This window comes from Typopeltis vanoorti, chromosome 19 (assembly GCF_054136105.1).
Source record: "Typopeltis vanoorti isolate ZY-2024b chromosome 19, IOZ_Tvanoo_1.0, whole genome shotgun sequence".
Classification (NCBI taxonomy): Eukaryota; Metazoa; Arthropoda; class Arachnida; order Uropygi; family Thelyphonidae; genus Typopeltis; species Typopeltis vanoorti.
The window spans coordinates 6,814,716-6,835,670 of NC_143567.1; the positions used below are offsets into that span (position 1 = coordinate 6,814,716).

The 20,955-nt window shown below is 37.9% G+C and overlaps 1 protein-coding gene across 16 annotated transcripts in view; it reads left to right on the top strand.

The window, feature by feature from the left end:
- LOC150095834 (uncharacterized) overlaps nt 1–11,183 on the top strand; it is a 1,527,755-nt gene extending 1,516,572 nt beyond the window's left edge. For all 16 annotated transcript variants that reach the window (XM_090409494.1, XM_090409490.1, XM_090409495.1 and 13 more), the window contains one exon: nt 9,684–11,183. In XM_090409494.1, coding sequence (XP_090265620.1) covers nt 9,684–9,843 — 160 coding nt within the window. In that variant the 3' untranslated portion in view covers nt 9,844–11,183. The remainder of the gene's footprint in view (nt 1–9,683) is intronic.
- The last annotated feature ends 9,772 nt before the right edge of the window (nt 11,184–20,955 follow it).

The following is a 20,955-nucleotide window of genomic DNA, read 5'->3' on the forward strand; positions in this document are numbered from 1 at the left end:
GTAGTGGAAAATACTAGGGGGAAGAGAGTGCTTGACCTAGTAATTGCAATTGAGAATGTGGCTGTAACGAACATGACCATGTTGCCACCAATTGGTGAGAGTGACCATAAGGTCATGACTTGGGAGGTGGCTAAAGGAGTGGAATTTACAATTAAGACAGGGTACTTGTGGAATTACCGGGCTGGTAAGTATGACAAGCTTAGGTGTGTGCTTGGCTCAGTGCCATGGCATGTAAAACTGTAAGGGCTGGATGTTGATAGTGCATGGGAGGTGGTTAAGAAGTGTTTGCAGGAGGCAATGGTTGATTGTATACCAAGAGTCTGAATAATAAATCAAGTAGGGTTAAATAAATGAATAACACTATTAAGCTTGAGCTGCAAAAAAAGAAACAATTGTGGAGGGAATTTAAGGAGAAAGGTGACCAGCAGGCGCAGGAACAGTATAAAGCTCAGGCCAGGATGGTAACAAGGGTGGTAAGAAAAGCAAAAGCGGATTACGAAAGAAAATTGGCCAAGCAGGCTAAAGAGAATCCCAAACAGTTTTTTCAATATGTTGCAAGTAAAAGGAAAAATGTTCATGGTAGAATGATCTTAAAAAATGCTGAGGGTAGGGAGGTAACCGAATCAGTCGATATAGTGGAATTACTGAGTGAGCACTTTGCAAGAGTATATCATCCAGGTGGTGACATTGCAGGAATGGAAGAACCAACAGCTTATACTGGAATTGTGATGAATGAAGTGGAGGTAACTAGTCTATTACAGAACCTCAATGTCAATACATCTGTGGGATTGGATGGTATACCAGCTCGTGTTGTATGTGAAGCGGCTAAAGAATTGTCAGTGCCCTTGACCATTTTGTTTAATTTGAGCCTCGGGTCTGGGTCAGTCGCAAGAGGGTGGAAAGAGGGGAAAATAGTTCCGCTGCATAAAGGTGGTTCCAAGGCTGCTGTTGAAAATTACCGGCCAATCTGCATAACAGGAATCATTATCAAGGTCTTGGAGAAAATAGTCGAGAGGAAAATACAAGATTGGATAGAAGAAAATGGGATACTGTATCGGGGACAGCATGGTTCTGTGAAGGGTAGGTCATGCCTCAGTAACTTGCTCACGTATTATAACACACTGACGGCTGAACTGGATAAGGGTAATGGGTTTACAGTGATTCTACTGGACCTTGCTAAGGCCTTTGACAGGATATCACATGGAATTCTAATCAGTAAATTGCAGCATATGGGGATGGATATAGGGTTGGTGAGATGGATAGGAGGGTGGTTGACGGAGAGATATCAGAGAGGGGTTTATTCAGGAGTAGAGTCCACAAGACGGCCTGTGACTAGTGATGTGCCACAAGGATCTGTTCTTGGACCACTGCTGTTTAATTTGTTCATTAATGATATAGGAAAGGATCTGAGAGGAACAGTTCATTTGTTTGCAGATGATGCAAAGTTGGGTAGGGCAATAGTGAATGCAGATGACGTTAAAATTTTGCAAGATGATATGGATAGATTGGAGGTCTGGGCTAAGGAGAATGGATGTCAATTTAATGTGGCAAAATGTAAGGTTATACATTTTGGGGTGAAAAGATTAGCAGCAGTTTACTACATTGGTGGAACTGTACTCCAGGAAATTGATGAGGCACAAGATTCAGGAGTGTTGGTGGATAAGGAGTTGAACTTTAGGGGGCACGTTGCAAAAGTGGCCAAATCAGCTCATCAAATCACTTGGTTGCTGAAGAATATGTTGACAAGCATGTTATTGTTCCTCTGTATCGAGCCTTGATAAGACCCCATCTCGACTACTGTGCCCAGATTTGGTCACCTAGGTTTCTTCTTGATGAGGAGGTTAAGAGGATCCAGAGGCGAGTGACCAAGATAATAGCAGGTCTGTGGAATGAACCTTATGAGAACAGGTTGAGGATTTGTGGGTTGCAAAAATTGGTTGATAGGTGGAGGAGGGGAGATATGATTGAGACATTCAAATTACTGAAGGGTTTCTATAAAATTAATTCAGAAGATATTTTTGAGAACAGGGCTGGTTGTGGGAGGACTAGGGGACATCCATGGAAACTGGGCAAAAGTGTGGTTAGTAAAGGTGTTAGAGCTGGGTTCTTTACTTTTAGAGTGGTGAATGAGTGGAATGCACTCCCAGAGTCTGTGGTGGATGCTGTGACAGTGAATGAGTTTAAGGCGAGATATGATAGATACCGTATGAATGTCGAATAGTTGTGATGAATATGATTTGGGGCCTCCCTCGATGAGTCTAATGACTCCCTGGAGTTGCCCATAATAATAATAATAATTAGAGACCATGCAGACAAATATATCTTCAAATGGTGTATTAACTCCATCTCCTTCAGATTGTGGATCTTCACAGGAAAGTTGACCTCTCAGCAGAGCTGGTTCAATTTGTGGAGAAGATATGCAGTCTATCAGTGTAAGTTCACCCTCTAACTGGCAACAGAGTCTTCAGCGTTGGCTACCTTCAGCTGCAAAGTCCAGATGTATACCGTGGGAGAGAGCACCTGCTTAATAAATGTAGTGAAAAATATAAAAAACTATGGAAAAAATATGTCCATAATCACCTTTATTGAAACTTTTCTTCTATGGGGGAAAAAAAAAGTAACATAGGGAATCAAATAAAAATTTGAAATTTTTTTGGCAGATACTCTTGATTTCACTTGCAATGACCCAGAAGTGATACAACTTAAGATGTATATGAAGCAGTGGTGGCTTGTACATAAGCACTGCAACACCCCCAAGGAAAAAAATTAAATTTTGTTTGTGTTTAGAAATAATAACAATGCTTACAACATTATATAAATGCAATACAACATGCAACATGTTAAAGGTTACAGCTTATGTTTCGACATTGATTGAATAGTTAATAATTGGAATTGTTTGATTAACGTTTTTATTTCTCTGTACGAAACTTTTATGATTGGTGTGTGTGGCGAGGGTGAAATATTTTTAATAAAACTTTTTTTAATATGTAAATTTACTTATTAATAAATTGGTTACTGATTAGGAAAAAATTAATTTTTTAAATTATTTTGTATATGCAGCACCCCCACTTAAAATTTTCACCAGCGGCCACTGATATGAAGTGTTGAGTAGGTCAGTGGTTAATTAATTGCCGGCAAAGGTTGGTCGATTGGTAGAGCCTCTGCTACTAATGGCTCAGTTAAGTAAGTTTGAGCGCGGTTAGTAGTTGGAAGGAGAACAATCGTTCGATGCTGTTGGCACACTCTCCCTCGATGAGTCTTTAGACCCCCTGGAGGTGTTAAAGATGAAGCTTGAAAGAGAATGTCTCGACACGAAATTCCGAAATTAGCATGTCAAGTAATTTCTTACCTTTTAGTGGGAATAGCGCAACTTACTAAACTTCCGGGTCGTTTCAGGTTTGGGAATTAATCCATTTCGAAAATCGGACTCCTTCCCTTCCAACGGTTCTTTAACATGGTAGCCTATGGGAGACCGCAGCGGACTTACTAATGTGTGAGCGGGTACCTTGTCTTCGTTCGCCACCGGAAGGGGGATGAAACGGAAGTAACATCAGGTTGATGTCACTGTGCCTGCGGGTAGGATAGCGGCCGTGGTCTCCGTATGTCTCTGGTTACGATACGGTCGCTTGCGCGAATATGCGGCCGACCACACGCGGCTTGTTTACCGAGGCTCCCTATCTTGCTTTGGGCGGTGTTTGACTCCTTTGAAAAATTGCAAGACACATTGCATGGTTAGGTTAGGTTAGGTTAGTTCTTAACTAATAGGTTTTATATGTGGTGACATCCAGAAAAAATGCTTGTGATTTGTGTTATAGCTGTTTTCTTTATATCCTACGTACGTTCAGTTCCTCTGGTAAAGAATATCCATTTCAAAATCGGCGGGCGCCATTATTCCAGTAGCGCAAAGCTAGTCTTCTCTACATATCGGTGCGTCAGTGTGACGTCTGCCTGATCTAACATCCGCTTCATCTCCCTCGCTTGCGGACGAGGACTAGGTGCCTGCTAACACATCATGACGTGCACAGCGGTCTCCCATAGACTTCAATGTTAAAAAAAAAAGACCGTTGAGTCCCGTCTAAAAATTGATTAATTCAAAAACTAAGGATTATCCGTATTTCCAGTTGGTTGCGCTGTGACATTCCGCAGGTAAGGGATTGTGTGTCATGCATTTTGCAAATTTTCCAATCGAGACATTTTCGTTCAAGTCATACCACCGTAGAATATTATTCCAATCTTTTAACCAGACTAGATGAAAAAATCCGTGAGAAAAGACCTGGTTTACAGAAGAAAAAAATCATCTTTCATCAGGACAATGCACCTGCCCACAAAGGTGTTTTGACAGTGGGAAAATTAAGGGATCTGCACTATGAATTGTTGGAACATCCGCTCTATTCCCCAGATTTGGCTCCCTGTGACTTCTATCTCTTCCCAAAACTAAAACTCTTCCTCGCTGATCGGCGTTTTTCTTCGAATCAAGAGTGATTACAGAGGGGTATTTTGCAGATCTTACTGAGAACCACTACAGGGACGGGATAATGGTGCTGGAGCATCACTAGAATAAATGATCAGGGATCAAAAGGAAACAGATGGAATTGCAAAGGGTTCTAAAATGAAGAAGCAGAAAGGGAAATGGCCCCAGTCCAGCATGGAGAGATCACATCGAGTGAGTGGTATCAGTGGAACTAGCTGTAGATCCAGAAATGAGTTGTTGTGTTTGTATACCAATGCTAGAAGTATAAGAAACAAGGCGGATGAAATGGTTGCACTAATTGCGTCTGTGCACCCAGAGATTGTCGGAATAAGTGAGACATGGTTAGATGAGGATGACATCCTGACAGGAATAGAGATGGAAAGGTATGATGTGTTTCGTGAGGATAGAAGGGGTAAAAAGGGAGGGGGAGTGCTATTGATGATAGAGAAAGAGTTATGTCCATACAAGGTAGAGATGCAAGGGGGAAATGGGGCCAGTGGTTTTGAGGCAGTATGGTGTGAGATAGAGGTGAATAGAATCAAATACTTGGTGGGATGTTGTTATAGACCTGGTAATGTGGATGGTGGTGATAGTGAAATGTATAGTCAAATAAGCCAAGCAAATAAGAAAAGGGTGATCATTATGGTTGATTTTAATTATGGCAATATAGACTGGAATGAAGAGATAGCAACTGGAAGTAAAGAAAATGAGTTTCTTGAGTTTTTGAGGGATAACTACCTCAGACAGTATGTAACAGAGGGCACAAGAGGATTAAGGGTCTTGGATTTGGTCATCTCATCGGAGGATGTAATTATCAATGAGGTATCAAATCATCCACCAATTGGTGAAAGTGACCATGAGGTGATTACTTGGGTGGTTGCCAGCAGTGCAAGGACCCCTGTGAAAAAAGGGTATATGTGGAACTACAAGGGGGGTGATTATGAAGAGCTCAGGAGACAGCTTGCAGGTGTAGCATGGAATGAGGAGTTAGCTGGAAAAGAGATCAATGCAGCTTGGGGGATTTTCAAAAAATATTTAGTGGATGCAATGTCTAAATGTATACCACGGGTGAGAAGGTTAAATAAGTTAGGTGTGAGATGGATGAATAAAGAGATTAAGCATGCAATACAGAGAAAAAGGGCATTGTGGAGGCAGCATAAGAGAAGTGGAAGTATCCAATTTCATGAGTTCTACAAAGACCAGGCAAGGAGAGTGACTTGGTTGGTGAGAGTAGCTAAAGAGAGGTATGAACAGCAGTTAGCTAATGAAGCTAAAAAGAATCCTAGGGAGTTCTTTCAATATGTAGCCAGCAAAAGAAAGAATGATTATGGAAGGATGACATTGATTGGAGGAAATGGTATAAAGACAGCTGTTGCAGAATGTGTGGTGGAGATACTTAATGAGCAGTTCATAAAGATCTTTCAATCTTGTGAATGTGACTTCATGGAGAGATTAAGAGCAGTTGATGATGGGGAGGAGAGACTGACTGTAAGTGAGCAAGAGGTGTTTGGGGAGTTGAGTAAACTAGATGTAAATAAGGCTGTGGGACTTGATAATATATCACCACGTATTCTGAAGGAATGTGCCAGAGAGTTGACACCTGCCTTGACATATTTTTTTAATACGAGTCTTGCACTTGGTCAAGTACCTAAAGAGTGGAAGGAGGGCAAGATTGTGCCACTTCATAAAGGAGGTGATCGAACTCAAGCATCAAACTATAGGCCTATCTGTGTGTCGGGTGTTGTGGTTAAGTTGTTGGAGAAGCTTGTGAGAGCTAGAATCCAGAGTTGGGTTGACAACAATGGTATAATCTTTGATGGACAGCATGGATTTGCTAAAGGGAGGTCGTGTTTTAGTAATCTACTTACTTATTACAATAAAGTGACTGCTTCCTTGGACAGAGGAGAAGGATACACAGTAATATACTTGGATTTCGCAAAAGCTTTTGATAGAGTACCTCATGATAAGTTGACAGTCAAACTAGAGCAGATGGGGTTGGATATTAGATTAGTGCATTGGATTGGAGACTGGCTATCTGATAGGTATCAACAAGTTGTGTATGGGGGTGCAATATTCAGGAAAAGGAAAATCACTAGTGGAGTGCCTCAGGGATCTGTTTTAGGGCCATTACTATTTAACTTGTATATTAATGATATTGGCGAAGATTTGGATGGAGATATTCAGTTGTTTGCAGATGATGCAAAGTTGGGAAGAACCATAAAGAGTAGTGAAGATGTTGTGGCCTTGCAAGAAGACTTGAATAAATTGAGTGATTGGGCAAGCAAATGGGGGTGTGAGTTCAATGTTGCAAAATGTAAGGTTTTAAAATTTGGAAAACAAAGATGGGATGCAGAATTTATGCTTGGTAAGAATATATTGTTGGAAGTAGAGGAAATAAGAGATCTGGGAGTGATAGTGGATAAGGATCTAAAATTTAGGGGTCACATCGCCAAAATTGTGAAGACAACACAAAGACTTCTGGGAATGATGAGGAGGACACTGACGTGTAGAAGTAGGGAGATTCTTGTTCCATTGTATAAGGCTTTGATTAGGCCACACATGGACTATTGTGCCCAGATTTGGTCACCTGGTTTTCAGAAGGATGAGGAGATGTTGGAAAGGGTCCAAAGGCGACTGACTAAGGTAGTTTCTGACCTCTGGAATGTCGAGTATGAGGAAAGATTGAAAAGATGTAATTTGCAGAGACTAGTGGAGAGAAGGAAGAGGGGAGATATGATAGAGACCTACAAGTTGGTAAGGGGTTGCTATAGGATCAATGGTGGAGAAGTTCTACAGCGAATAGTGGGAGATCAGGGGAGAACCAGAGGTCATCCCTGGAAACTGTATAAAGAGGGTGTGAGTAGGGGAGTGAGAGGCAGGTTTTTTCGTGCAGAGTTGTGAATGATTGGAATGCCTTGCCTGAGAGTGTGGTGTCTGCAAGGAGTTTGAATGTGTTTAAGACCCGGTATGATGAGATGTGTGTGAGATAAAAGGACCTCCTAGATGAGTCTTTGACTCCATGAGGTCTTGTTTAATAATAATAATAATAAATGTATTAGTCTTAAGGGAGATTATGTTGAAAAATAAAAATAATTTTGAAATTATAAATTTGTTTTTTCATTGTTTGACCGAGAACTTTTCAGACAACCCTCGTATCCTCATTGTACAGGCTTGAAATCTTTTTTTTTTTCATTATCCACATCTGCATCCTTTCCAAGATTAATTTGCCCAGACTTCAGCTCAATAATTCAGATGTGGTCTAATCATGGCTTTATAGAATGGAATCACCACTTTTCTATCTCTGCTGGTAAGCATCTTTCTCAGTATTGCAGCAATCCTCTTGGTTATTTCCACCACCTTGGTGATGTGTCCCCTAAACTTCATATTTCCATCAATCATCACTCCAAGGTTCCTTGCCTCCAACAAAGTTTGCAGCTTCCCATCAATGGTTCCCAAACTTCAAGAACTTACATTTAGTTGTACTAAACTGATAGTCCCATTCATTTGCTCATCTGTTCGTCTTATTCAAATCCTCCTACCTACCACTACCACCACTAGTATTTTCACAGACAATCGCAAACATTCATGCCCATGGTGGGATTCGAACCCACGGCCTTTTGGCTGGAGAGCGGATACACTAACCACTTGACCAACCAGGCCGGCAATAGTTTTATACTTTTCATGCATCCACTTACCAACCCTCTCCTTATACTACTTCCATGGCCTTTTTATCAGTGGTTCCCATTTGATATCGTTAGTTTTCCTCTTTGCACCAAATTGTGTTCTCTTTTTCACCCAAGATACACAAAACTTGCCACTTCCTCTAACAAGTCTCTTTTCACTAGTTCCCATGCACTGGTGATAAATCGCCATACCAATTCTTCCATCCACTGAACTGCCCCGAGCACATTTCTGAGATTATTATAATCGCCCACCTTATAATTCATATGAATTATTTTTTTCTCAATACTTCTGTATGTCTCTTCATCCCCAAGTCAAAACTACATAGTCACTCTCTCCAACTGGGAACAGGGATGACATTTCAGTTACAATCAGGTCCTCTGATGCTAGGACCAAATCTGAAACTCTTGAGCCTCATGTTCCTTCTACTACATGTTGCCTGAGGCATTTGTCTCTCAGAAATCATATTCCCTTACATACCATTTCCTCTTCCCAATTTATACTGCTGTAATTAAAATCTCTTATTTCAATTCCCTCCAACCTCTTCTCTGAGAGGACACAAATGATAAATGATATTCTTAGATATACTCTTCCTATTTTGCCAAAATACACTATACCCTTCTATCATACTTCTATTCCTGTCAGCAGGGACGGCCCTAGGAATTTTTTTGCCTCGTGCAGTAGCATATTTTGTTGCCCCTTCCTCTTAAAAAGAAAAATCTTTTAATGATGTCTTAAAAGCCATGCTGTTAAGCTAGGCTTCAACATCTCTGATCATAAATTCTAAATAGCAGTATTAGCTAATAAAAATTCATAAGTTAATGAAAAATGATCATAAACTATATTTTTTACAGAAAGGGAGAGAGAATTAACCCTTTAACACTACATTCTTTTAATTATTATGATTTTACAATGAAGTTTTATTATGTAAAAATTTAAGTAACGACATCCTGAAGTCTGGTTTCAACAGAGAAGGAATAAATGACATTTTCATTATTTATTTTTTGTATACTTTAGGACAATTTTGCCGCCCCCCCCCCCAAAAAGAAAAGTGTCGCCCCGTGTAAATGCACATTTTGCACCTTCGGTAGAGCCCTGCCTGTCAGTATATAATCTTTCATCATACATGTTTCACTGATCCCAATAATCCTTGTACCAACTATCCCACTTTTTTTTAATGTGAATTTATTCTTGTACATTAATATTAGTGAAATTTGGGCTTGATTCCTATTGTAACTTGACATATCATTTATTAGAACTTTTTAAATGAAGGTATTCATCATCATAGCTGGTCTTATAAGGAGGTGGCAAGGTGATTTGTGCAAGAACTCTGGTTTTTAATCCCAAAAAGCATGCATATTGAACAACCAACCTCCAACTCCAGTCCACTTCTGATTCCATTGGTTACCAAAAAAAAAAAGTTTTGTGTAGCTGGTAAATCCTTTCACATATTTAATTATTGCAATTAAAAATATATATAAATTTTTAAACAATATTACATTCACTAATTTTTTAAATATAATCTTTACAGAGTTGTGACTACTGTTACTACTGATGGACAAGACAGTATGCAAGAACCTTTATGTACAACAGATGATACACTTCGCCAAAGTATGGAAGAAATTTTGGACCAGTTTATGAGTCAAGATGATAGTAAACCAAAAGGAAGCACAATCCATGAAGAACATTAAGCATCCCATCCTGCCATCAACTATAGTCATTGTCCATCTTTTAGTACTGTTACTGTAGCTGCTGCTTGCCACGATGTACTTCGGAATCGAGTTGTGAAGATGAGAGCCGAAATTAAATGAAATGCTTTTAAATTATGATAGTCATGTTATCATATTTTCTGCAGTGTGAAGTTTAATTCTTAAATGATATTTAATTGGTGCCATAATGATTTTTTTCTTGCAGAAAATCAACTTTTATTGCACATCTAAATATTTCTCAATATATCTAGGCAATGATTTTTGAATTATTCTGAAACCTTTGTCCACATTGCAAATTGTTTAATTAATATAATATTTATGATTATTTTGAGAAAGTTGAGAAAAAGTTTTAATGGCAGTTGTTCATCGAAATGTTCCTATTGATTGTTGGATAAAACGCGGCTGGTCCGTACAGCTATAATTGTTATGCCCTCCAGATAGTGACAGTACAATGTTATCTGTTGTAAAACACTACCATGGCAACGAGCATATACTTGAAATATTTTAAACATTACTAAAACTACAAAATAATTTAGTAATGTTCAAAATTGTTAGGGAATTTTTTTTTTTTTTTGTCACATTACCTACCTTGCAAAAATTCATTAGAAATATAATTGCACATCTTTCATCAGTGCCCATTTGAGCATGTTCAGTTAGCATTTTACTTATTTCCACATGTGTGTGTGGGTGTATTAACTTCTTAACCTCTTGAAAGTTTTCAGCTGAGCAGAGCATGATCAAAGTAGTGAGAAAAAGTTGTAATACTTTCTTATTATTGTAATGAATATTCACGTCACTAATGATTCCAAAATTATACTGTTAAGATAAAGGCACTTTATCTTAATAGAGTATATATTCTTCGTCCTTAAGACTGAACATTAAAATAGCCCTTATTATTTTAATAATTTTACTTTCCCCACTCTCGATGAAAGTATTCTAAACATTTATAATACAAGACTAGTAATAATTTTCGCACTTATTACTTGTCTGAACAGTGGAAGGTTGCACTTTTGTTTTGTAAAGCCTTAAAAGAATTTTTATTGCTGGGTTGGGATGTAATTGTACAGTGTTTGGAGACCGACCAAGGTTTATCTCTTTTATTATTATTATTTGTTCATGTGTAACGAATGTAATTCAATAAAACTTCCAGTGCCTGTTAATTTCTTCCCAAGTTATATTTCCTTGCTGCCATGTCAATACATGACTATAATGAACAGCCCAAAGTCAATTTTTCATGTATATGTGGGCTTTCGAGGTATCACAATGCTTTGTGGCCCGGTGTTTGGTCTGATTTAAATAAAATATTTAAAAAATAAAAGTGACTATAATGGTGAATTTTCATAATAAAACTGACTTTTGCCATAATTAATATTACACTTCATCAGTAAATGAATTAAACTTTAACCATACACAACCCAGTTAAAATATTATGATCTTCTCCTGATAGTTCATGATCCTCCCTCTTGCTGCCAACCCTGATTTTCATACACTCTGTAAATGATTTGACAACGTTACAGGAGGTATGCTGTACTCAGGATAGCCCTTAGATTCAAGTGTCTACTGTTTTTTTAAAGGTGGTTTAAATTTTGTTAAAAAGTTACTATAATGGTGAATTTTCTCATAGTTACAACAAGGTTCTATTGTCACAATTAATATTAGACACTTCAGTAAATTTATTAAATTTTATCTATTATACTTTGTCCAATTCAAAATATTATTACCATCCTAATGATATTTTACCCCTCCTCTTGCTGCCAGAACTCCAACACTGATTGGCATGGATTCTCTGTGACCTTCCAATGTTGCAAGAAATATGCTGTAAAACATCATCAGCATTGATTATTATAGATGCTAGTGTTCTGGGAGAAGAATACGAAAGCCAGATCTCTTGATACACTTAATCCCCGAAATGCTTCATGTAATTCAAATGCAGAAAATTCGGCAGCCATGGTAACACCTAGAATTTGCTGTTCCGTTCAGCACACTACTGTCGAACGATACTAGCACTGTGGCATGACACATTATCCTTCTGAACACATCCATGCTAACAAAGAACAGTCACCATGAATGGATAGTAGTATTCATGGTACAGTTTACTGTTATCAGGGCTCCAAGATATTCCCAGAAACACTTCCTCATACATTAATGCTGTTGCCTCCTGCCTGTTAGACCTTGACACTAGGGTAGTTTTCCTCTCCCTACATTTTCACCTAACCGTTTGTGAAACCAATGCATGCAGCATAGCCTGTTAATGAGATTCCTCATACAAGACAACACTTTTTCCACTATTCCATGGTATCTCATATCCACACTCTATTTCCAACAATCCATAGATGAAAATTACAGAACAGCTAAACATGGAATTCAAGCAGGTACAATATTGCAGTGTTTCTCAGATCACAATTCAGAGATCAGTATGAAGGACACTTTGAATTGTGATCTGAGAAACACTGCAATATTGTACCTGCTTGAATTCCATGTTTAGCTGTTCTGTAATTTTCATCTATGGATTTGCACAAGGCCAGATAACCTGAGTTCAGCATCAATGAGATGTAGGCAGATTTTTCACTTGGTTACGAAGTATATTATAGTTGACAAGAAATTATATTCTTTATCCAGGCATAAACAAGCAAAGTTTGCAAGTATCTTCTTGACTAGTTACGTGCATGCGAGACAGAGACTTGACTGTTCACATCAGAATAACAAAGATCACCACTCAGACTAGTTTCGACCTTTACTGAGGTTTGATCAGTGTGAGCTAGACCAAAGAATGTATATTGAAGTTAATGCAGAATTCTGCATTGATTTAAGTTGCTGGTCTGTTGGCTTGGTGGATATCTACTTTCCAACAAACAGATTGCAGGTTCAAATTCCAGCATGGCACATGTGAATGTCTCTGGGTGCTGGAGAAATTTCATCACCTGATGGGATGCCACCATCCTTCATACTGCATGCCAAAAAGGATTTTCGAAAATGTCCATGGTTGTGATCAAGATTTCCGGATTATTTAATTCTTAGCCACCGATAGTACAAATGTACATTATACCAGTAAGAAGTAGTGAGCAAAAAGAATACCAAATTCAGCTTATTTGCTGGCAAGAAACAGCCCCAAGAAGTTTTTTTGCCAGTGAAGACGAGATGCAAGCAGGAAATTCTGATCTTTCTTAAGGACTACATTTTGATAGCACTCTGTCCTTTCAACCTTGAATTTGTTGATATTACTTTACAGTTTGAAGCTTAATGCAGACTGAGCGTGAAAGTGGAGTTTTTATCTCAGTCAATTTGTAATACACCCTCTGTCGAAAAAGAAACCGAACTTTTCGAAAATAGAAGAAACTAGTGGCGCCACGTTTCGAACAAAAAGATATTGTAGTATCTTTATGTTGCCGAAAGCGGCAACCTTTATTAGTGTTGTATCAACTGTTTATGACTAGGGATCCCAGACGTCCCGTAAAAAAAAAAAAAAACGGGATCGTCCCGTTTTTGGCTAATGCGTCCCGAGAAAACTCTTCGGGACAGTTTTTTGGCCCGTATTTTAGAGGTATTTGTAAAATTGTAACTCATCGATTTTGAATAACAAAATCGATGAGTTACAATTTCTATTCTATTACAAACATCGCTCTCCGTCATTAGCTTATATCATTTTAGATCCTGAAAAATCGACCGTGAGATGCGGTGATTAATACCCTTGGAGGGCAATGCTGTGGCCAATGAAGTTTTAACTGAGGCTCGGCTATTGCTGTTACTCTCCTGCCATGATCAGAGCTTTACTTATATAGCTCAATAACATCTTATTAAGCGCCTCCGTAGCGCAATTGGAAGAACGACGGTACATTGCGCCCTTTGATTGGAACAGGCCTAAGTTCGATTCTCGTCCGCAACGGGAGGAATCTTTATCTGGACGATTTCATTCGAAGGTGAGTTAGCCGATCTCGTACGGAGGTAGCAGGGTTTTTCATCCCGCATACAGACAAATCGGCCCTTCAGAACACACGCAATTTACAGACAAAAAATACTGGTGGAGTTTGGCGGTTGATGGAGATGATTCGTAGTAGATGGTCGGTGTAGTGGTTGAGACAGTTGTAGGTGTCCTCCCACGATGAGTCTTCGGACTCCTTGGAGGTATCAGGAATAATAATAATATTACAAGGAACTGTAGACGCGTTAATTTCTGAAGGCGAGTGATGGCAACAATGACAGGTTTGTTAGAACAGCGCGTGTGGGCATTGATCATGGGTAGATCTCTTAAAAAATGTTGAAGCAGAATTATCAAATTGAAAGAAAGTAGATGGAGTTTGTTATGTGTATCCCTGGAAGAAATGCGTATGTCGAAAGATTATTTTCTCGCATGAACGCACTGTGGACATGAGAAAAACAAATTATCTGTAAAATCATTCTTCAGTGAAGATTGTGTAGCTTTTCATGACATGATTCTTGAAAACAATTGTTAAGTGAAATTCATTCTTCAGAAAAGTATTGCAAAAGTGAGCAAGACTGATTGATTAATAAGAATATTGTCAGGTGAGAAGAGCATTACTGTATCAACAATCTATTTTGTATCTATAATAGTAAGTAAAAAACCATTTGAAGACAACTTAAAGTGACTTAATGAAAATATGCAGCCTAACAGTTGGATTTGCTATTTGTTTACTTATACTTAGTAAAGTGTGTGCATAGTAAACCTTACCACGCACACACTTGGAAACTGAGAATCATTTTGTAAGACTGGCATATGTGATGGTAAACTTTCACCCTCAGTCATAAGTGTCCCGTATTTTTTTTCCAATGTATATGGGATCCCTATTTATATTTATAACATTTGTTTCATTAGAAGCAGAGTTATAGTGCCAAGAGTGACAGTGTGTGTTGACGAACGAACGGTCGGTCGGTCGTCACGATATTCATGCCCTACGCGACAAATTCTCGCTATCAATCGCTTCAAAACTTCGAGATAAAACTCACCATTGATTTGGCCAGGCGGAACGAATTCTTTGTGGATAATGTCCTTGGGATCGTAGAAACAAATAGCATTGCCTTTACTTTTGACTTCTCCAAGTGACTTTTAGGATGCCACTCTTCTGGTGGTCTCCACTCAGCACTGGCACTTTGTTTCGGGCTCAAACTCAAAACACCTCGTTTCGTCACCAGTAATGACTTACGAGCGGTTTTAATGAAGTCCTTGCAATGTTCAATTCGATACATTTTTTGGTCGTCGTTCAACTTCTGGAGAACAAATCGCGAATTCAATTTACGAAGACCCAAACTCTCGGTCAAAATGTGCACAGTTGATTTTGGAATCCTCAATTCATCTTCAATCAATCTTGCGGACGACTTCGGGTTTTCTTTGATGAAATCACGCACTTTTTGGTTGATGTTAACTTCGCTCAGTCCAGTTTTTGGACGGTCTAGCTTTTCGTCGTCCTCAAGCATCTCACGACCACTTTGAAAACGCTTAAACCACTCGTAAACTTGAGTACGGAATAAACATTCATCACCATATGCTTTTTGAAACATTTGATGCGTTTCGGTAAAACTTTTACCAAGTTTAACACAAAAGTTAATTGGAGCTCTCCGTTTGAAACTCATTTTCCGACCGTTCGTCAAAACACACTGTCACTCTTGGTACTATAACTCGACTTCTAATGAAACAAATGTCATAAACAGTTGACATAACACTAATGAAGGGTGGCGCCATTAGTTTCTTCTATTTTCGAAAAGTTCGGTTTCTTTTTGGACAGAGAGTATATACTTAATTGTTTTGGCTTCTTTAGTACACCTGTATTTGAGAACCAAGAAAACTCAGGGGATTTGTACAATGTGGGAGATGGTTTTCGTTTCATCAAAAATGTTTGAGCTATTCGGTACAGCAAGTGATTACCTCTTACTGACACTACTTCAAGACAACTTCTTACTGTTGTCTTGAAACAAAGAAAGAAAACCGAACTCTTTGAACATGGAGGAGTCTGAGAATGTGTGTTTTTGAGTTGCAGGAAGAAAAAGAATTTTGATCTTTCTTTAGGGAAATAAGGCTGCATTTTGATGGCATTAAAATTACATGGTTGTTTTCCATCTTCCCCATACATATTACTCCTTAATAATGGCAAGAAGATCACTAATTAGGAATCGGATGTGTAAGATCATTTTGGAACAGGATTCATTTGCCAGGAAATAAAGCATGAGGCAAATTTTGGGCATTGGCAACTCAAAGTTGGATTTGTTGATTGTATTTATTTTATTATTTTTGTGTATGTGCGTGTACTTGTGAGTTTCAGTGCTGGCTATATGAAAGTACAGTTTTTGTCTCTATCCCTTTGTAATATATCAAATTGTTTTATTGAACTGTTTTGATACACTTGTTTTTGAGAACCTAGGATTTCACAGAGATTTTGTACAGAACTGGAGAGGTAGGTCTTCATTTTAACAAGAATTATTTCAGTTATTTGGCATGAGATCAGGGCTTGGATCAAAAAAGAAGAGACCAATCAGATTATGGAAAAGATCAAGTTATGTCATCGCATTCGGCGATGTAGTATTGCTGCAGAACTCGAGACATGCTGTTTTGATAATGGATATTCTTTAGAGAACAAAAGTTTGATGAAGTTATGGTTCCATTGCCAAGAAAAGAAATGACATCTATCGTATTTGGAAGGATGGATAGCTATGGTATTGATAGAATAGTGACGATACGTTGTAGTGGATCATTGTTAACAGCGTTTCTTCCATTTACTCAAACCAGTTTGAGGCGTGAATAAAAGCAAGATTACTTAGGTCTGAAGAAAATCGTGCTTCACATGTGACTACTCATACACTTCGCGATTACAAGGTAAAAGTAAATGGATAATTTATATATAATATAATGAAATAATATAATCCTGCTAATATAATGGATTATATTAGCAGGGTTATGCTATAAGAAACTGAGGAGGCAAAGGATCTTGACGTATTGGTCGATATGAATTTGAAGTTAAGGCCACGTAGCAAAAGTTGCAAATACAATTCAGGATAATTGCAATGTTGAAGCGAACCTTGACACCTAAGGATAAGGAAGTCATTTTGCTTCTTTATAAAGTTTTGATAAGATCACACCTGGATTACTGTGCACAGATTTGGTCTCCCGGAATACCAAGGAGATAAAGAAGCTGTGGTAAGGATGCAAAGAAGAGTTACAAAAATTAGATCCTGATTATGGGATTTAGATTATAAGGACAGATTGTGAGTATTTGGATTACAGACTAGTTAACAGGAAAAAGAGGGGTGATATGATAGAGGTCTATAAACTTTTTAATGGGTGTTATAGGATATCCTCTGATGAAATTTTTCGTTATATGGACGATGCGGGAAAACACGGGGGGGCATTCGAGGAAGTTAAGTTCACAGTCAAGAAAGAGATAAGAGCTAGGTTTTTCTCTCACAAAGCAGTGATGGAATAGTTTGCTTTTAGGGACAGTGAATGCATTTAGGGTGAATGAATTTAAGGGAAGGTATGACAGCTGGTATGGGTGATTTATAGTCTACCTCGATGAGTCATGACTGAGCTAATACTAATTATTATTAGTATTAGCTCAGATGATACTAATAATAATAATGTGCCAACAAAAATATGCCAAATGAATGGATTCTAGTACTGGATATCTATATGCTTCCCTCAGTGAGGGAAGGAATCACACAGGAAGGGACTCCTACAATCAAGCCAATTTTGCAGATAGATCAGTAAACACAAATATAAGTGATATACCTCAAGGTGTATCAAGAGGCCGACCAAAATCACAGTGGATTGATGATATCATCAGATTTGCAGGAGTGACGTGGAAAGAGAGTGTTGGAGTAATCTTGGAAAGGCCTTCATCCAGCAGTGGATCGATAATGGCAGATGATGATGATGATGACCTCAAGGTGAATGGACTGTCAAATATATTGTGGCAGTTCAGCAAATGCTAAACAAGTCTGACACCCTAAATTAGTCGAAAGAAATGGGTGAGCTCCTGCATGACTGCCAACAACATATTCTTAAAAGTTAATTCGAACAGATTAACAGCTAGCATACCTGTACTAAGCAACATGACATTCTTTAGGCACTCGACTTGGAAATGTTATGCAACTCCAAAACTATAGCAGAGTGATAAATTGATTAATATATATATATCGATAAACCTTTCATTTACATGAAGTAGTAAGGTAGTAACTTACTGGGTTAATTCAGCTATTTACCAAAGAGGGCTAAGGTCAGTTATTGACAAATATATGATAGCAAAAGCAGCTGTCATTCTTATGACTAGGCTAATTTGTATTTCGAAGTCTACACAAATAAATTAACAGGAGGCTCATGAGCAGCTGAAATATTTGTTTTTTCTCCTAATCACTTATATTTCCAGTTGTTACAAAACTGCAGTCTGTAGTGAGGGAAGAATTTAATTGTTATCAATGCTGTTATTCCTGTTTCATTTTGATCGCTATTGTTTCCCAACAGGACTCGTTAAGCAGAATATGAAGTAGAATTATTATTTCTTGTGTTATATTACTACATAATAAATTTCCAACTTCACGGGAAGAAAAGTAATGGCTGTTCCAAATGAAAGAACAACAATAGGAATAATAACGAGTGTTATATTCTTCAATGAAAAGGAACACAGATGTAAATGCTATTTTAAAAATCTTCCACCACCTATTCCACATTAGGAGTGAGCAGAGAAGGAAGGTCTAAAGGTTTTTCATGTTTTCGGCGACTAGGAGTGAACCTATAATAGTCTTTCTTTAGTCGGACTTGCACCATGGAATTCAAATAAGTGCCATTATTGTCCAAATATGATACGAATATAAACTTGTATAATATAGAAGTTCGTTATATGTTATATTAATAACATACAAGCTAATATTTATTAACTTATATTATTAATATCATGATCATACTGATTATTATTCATTATGTGCTACACTTTCTATATGAGTCACATTCCCATGATGACATCTTCTTACTAATAATTACATTTATTGTTAGGTGCGTTTCACATAAACCATAAGCTCTTGTTAGATTGGTCATAGCCTATACAGAGTTTATTGCTGTATTCTGGATAGGTCGATTTTATCAAAATTCACTATTTGGAATCCCTGTAAAACTGTTTAGGCCATCTCAATTTTTGTTTCACTTGGGCGGTTCAGGTACCTGTATAACTTTATAGCAATATTTTTTGCTACTATAATTTTAGACTGCCAGAAGATTGACCATTATATCTTCAACTGAAATCACATACCAGAGGAACGCATTCAGCCGATTCTCAAGATATTTGCTTTCTAGCATCATTGGCAAGCAGAATTTTTCTTCAGGAAACTCGAATTTTAATCTCCCAGCATAAAGATCGACCACTGTTTCAGACAACAGTACCAGTATTAGGAATTAGAATCACAAGATTGCAGCAGTTGCTGCTTTCCGTCTCATTTATTCTTTCGCCAATATCATCGATAACTACAAGCTCAGCTTTCGGAAACTTAATGGTAGAAATCAGTTTAACCCCAAATTCCAAAAACTAGGACTAAGCGAACTCTGCCTTCTCCCATTGGGAAATAAACTTAGGTATGAGGTTATTTATTTATCACACTGATTGCAGAGAGTAAATGTATCGAAATTATACATAGAAGTAACTCTGTTATGCTGAATCAAATTTAATAACGTTGGTTAATTAATGCGATTCAGCATAACGATTTCACATGTACATTTGATTCCTGGATGTGATTACACCAGGTACCATTCCTTAGAGTGGTTTGAATATAATATATGTCACACTGTTTATTAGATACCTATAATATATGTTCATCTGTCATACTGCTTATTAGATACCTAGAAACGGTATCTAATAAGCAGTATGACAGATGAACACAATCTACAAGAGTAGATAAACTTTCTGAGATTTTCTCAGCATGGATCGCATTATACTTGTAAGGAAGAGCTCAATCAGAAATGAATGTGCCCTTCCAAACTTAACGTTCTCTCTCTCTCTCTCTCTCTCTCTCTCTCTCTCGGGGAACTGGAGCATAACTGGTTACAGTAACGAAAACGGAGCGCATCTGTTGTCAGAAAGTATAAGAGTAAGGCATGTTGATTTGAACAGAGTGAGTAATCGGCGAAGGAAAATTATTAATTTTTTTAAATCCTCCAGCTACACACAACGACACTACTACTACCATCAACACACAGCGCCATCTACCACCAATGACAATAGTATTTTTGTCTGTAAATTATATTTTCTCATGCTGATTTGTCTGTATTATGTCCTACTGTAAAAAGAAAACCAGAACGTCCTCTTAAACGATTCAACGATGACTTCTAAGGCCGGAACAGGCCATGCTAGGCCTAAATCCTTGATACGTATGATGATGATGATGATGATGATGTCCTACTGTAGATAACAGAGTTCCTTTCGGAGAAGGAAAAAAAGCATGTGAAAAATACAACTCATGGAATATTTTTTCATGTAAATCCGATCCATAAAGGGATGATTGCCGCTCGTGAGGTAAGAGTAAGATAATCCACACGTCAGACTACGAACACAAAACATGAATAAACGATTTGGTTTCTCATTTCTCAGCTATGCTTCCTTAGGCATCGAGTTTTTAACTTTAACCACGAGAACAGAATGATTGTATCGGAATAGTTAATATGGCATTTTAAATCTCGTAACAAAAGAAAATGACCTCACATTCTTGCTAACTGAAACTTCCCCACCTCCATTCTATAAAACCCTTTTAGTAACTTAGATGTTTCTATAATGTAATCTCTCTCTCTCTCTCTCTTTTCCTTCTATATGCCAATTTTGTGACCCACAAATCTTCAAGCTATTTTCATATGGAATATTCCACAGGCCCAAAACCAAGGTTATTTGGTTATTCCTTAACCAAAACCAAGATTTTGGTTAAGGAAAATAACCAAAATCTTGGTTATTTTCCTTAAACACCTCCACATCACCAAGAAACTATGTGACCAACGATAGTCTAGATGTGGTATTATTAGAGACTTATAACGAGGAATAATGACTTTTTTTTATCCCCACTAGTCAACGTATTTTTTTGGTCTGCCAAGTGATCTTCCGAACTGATTTGCCA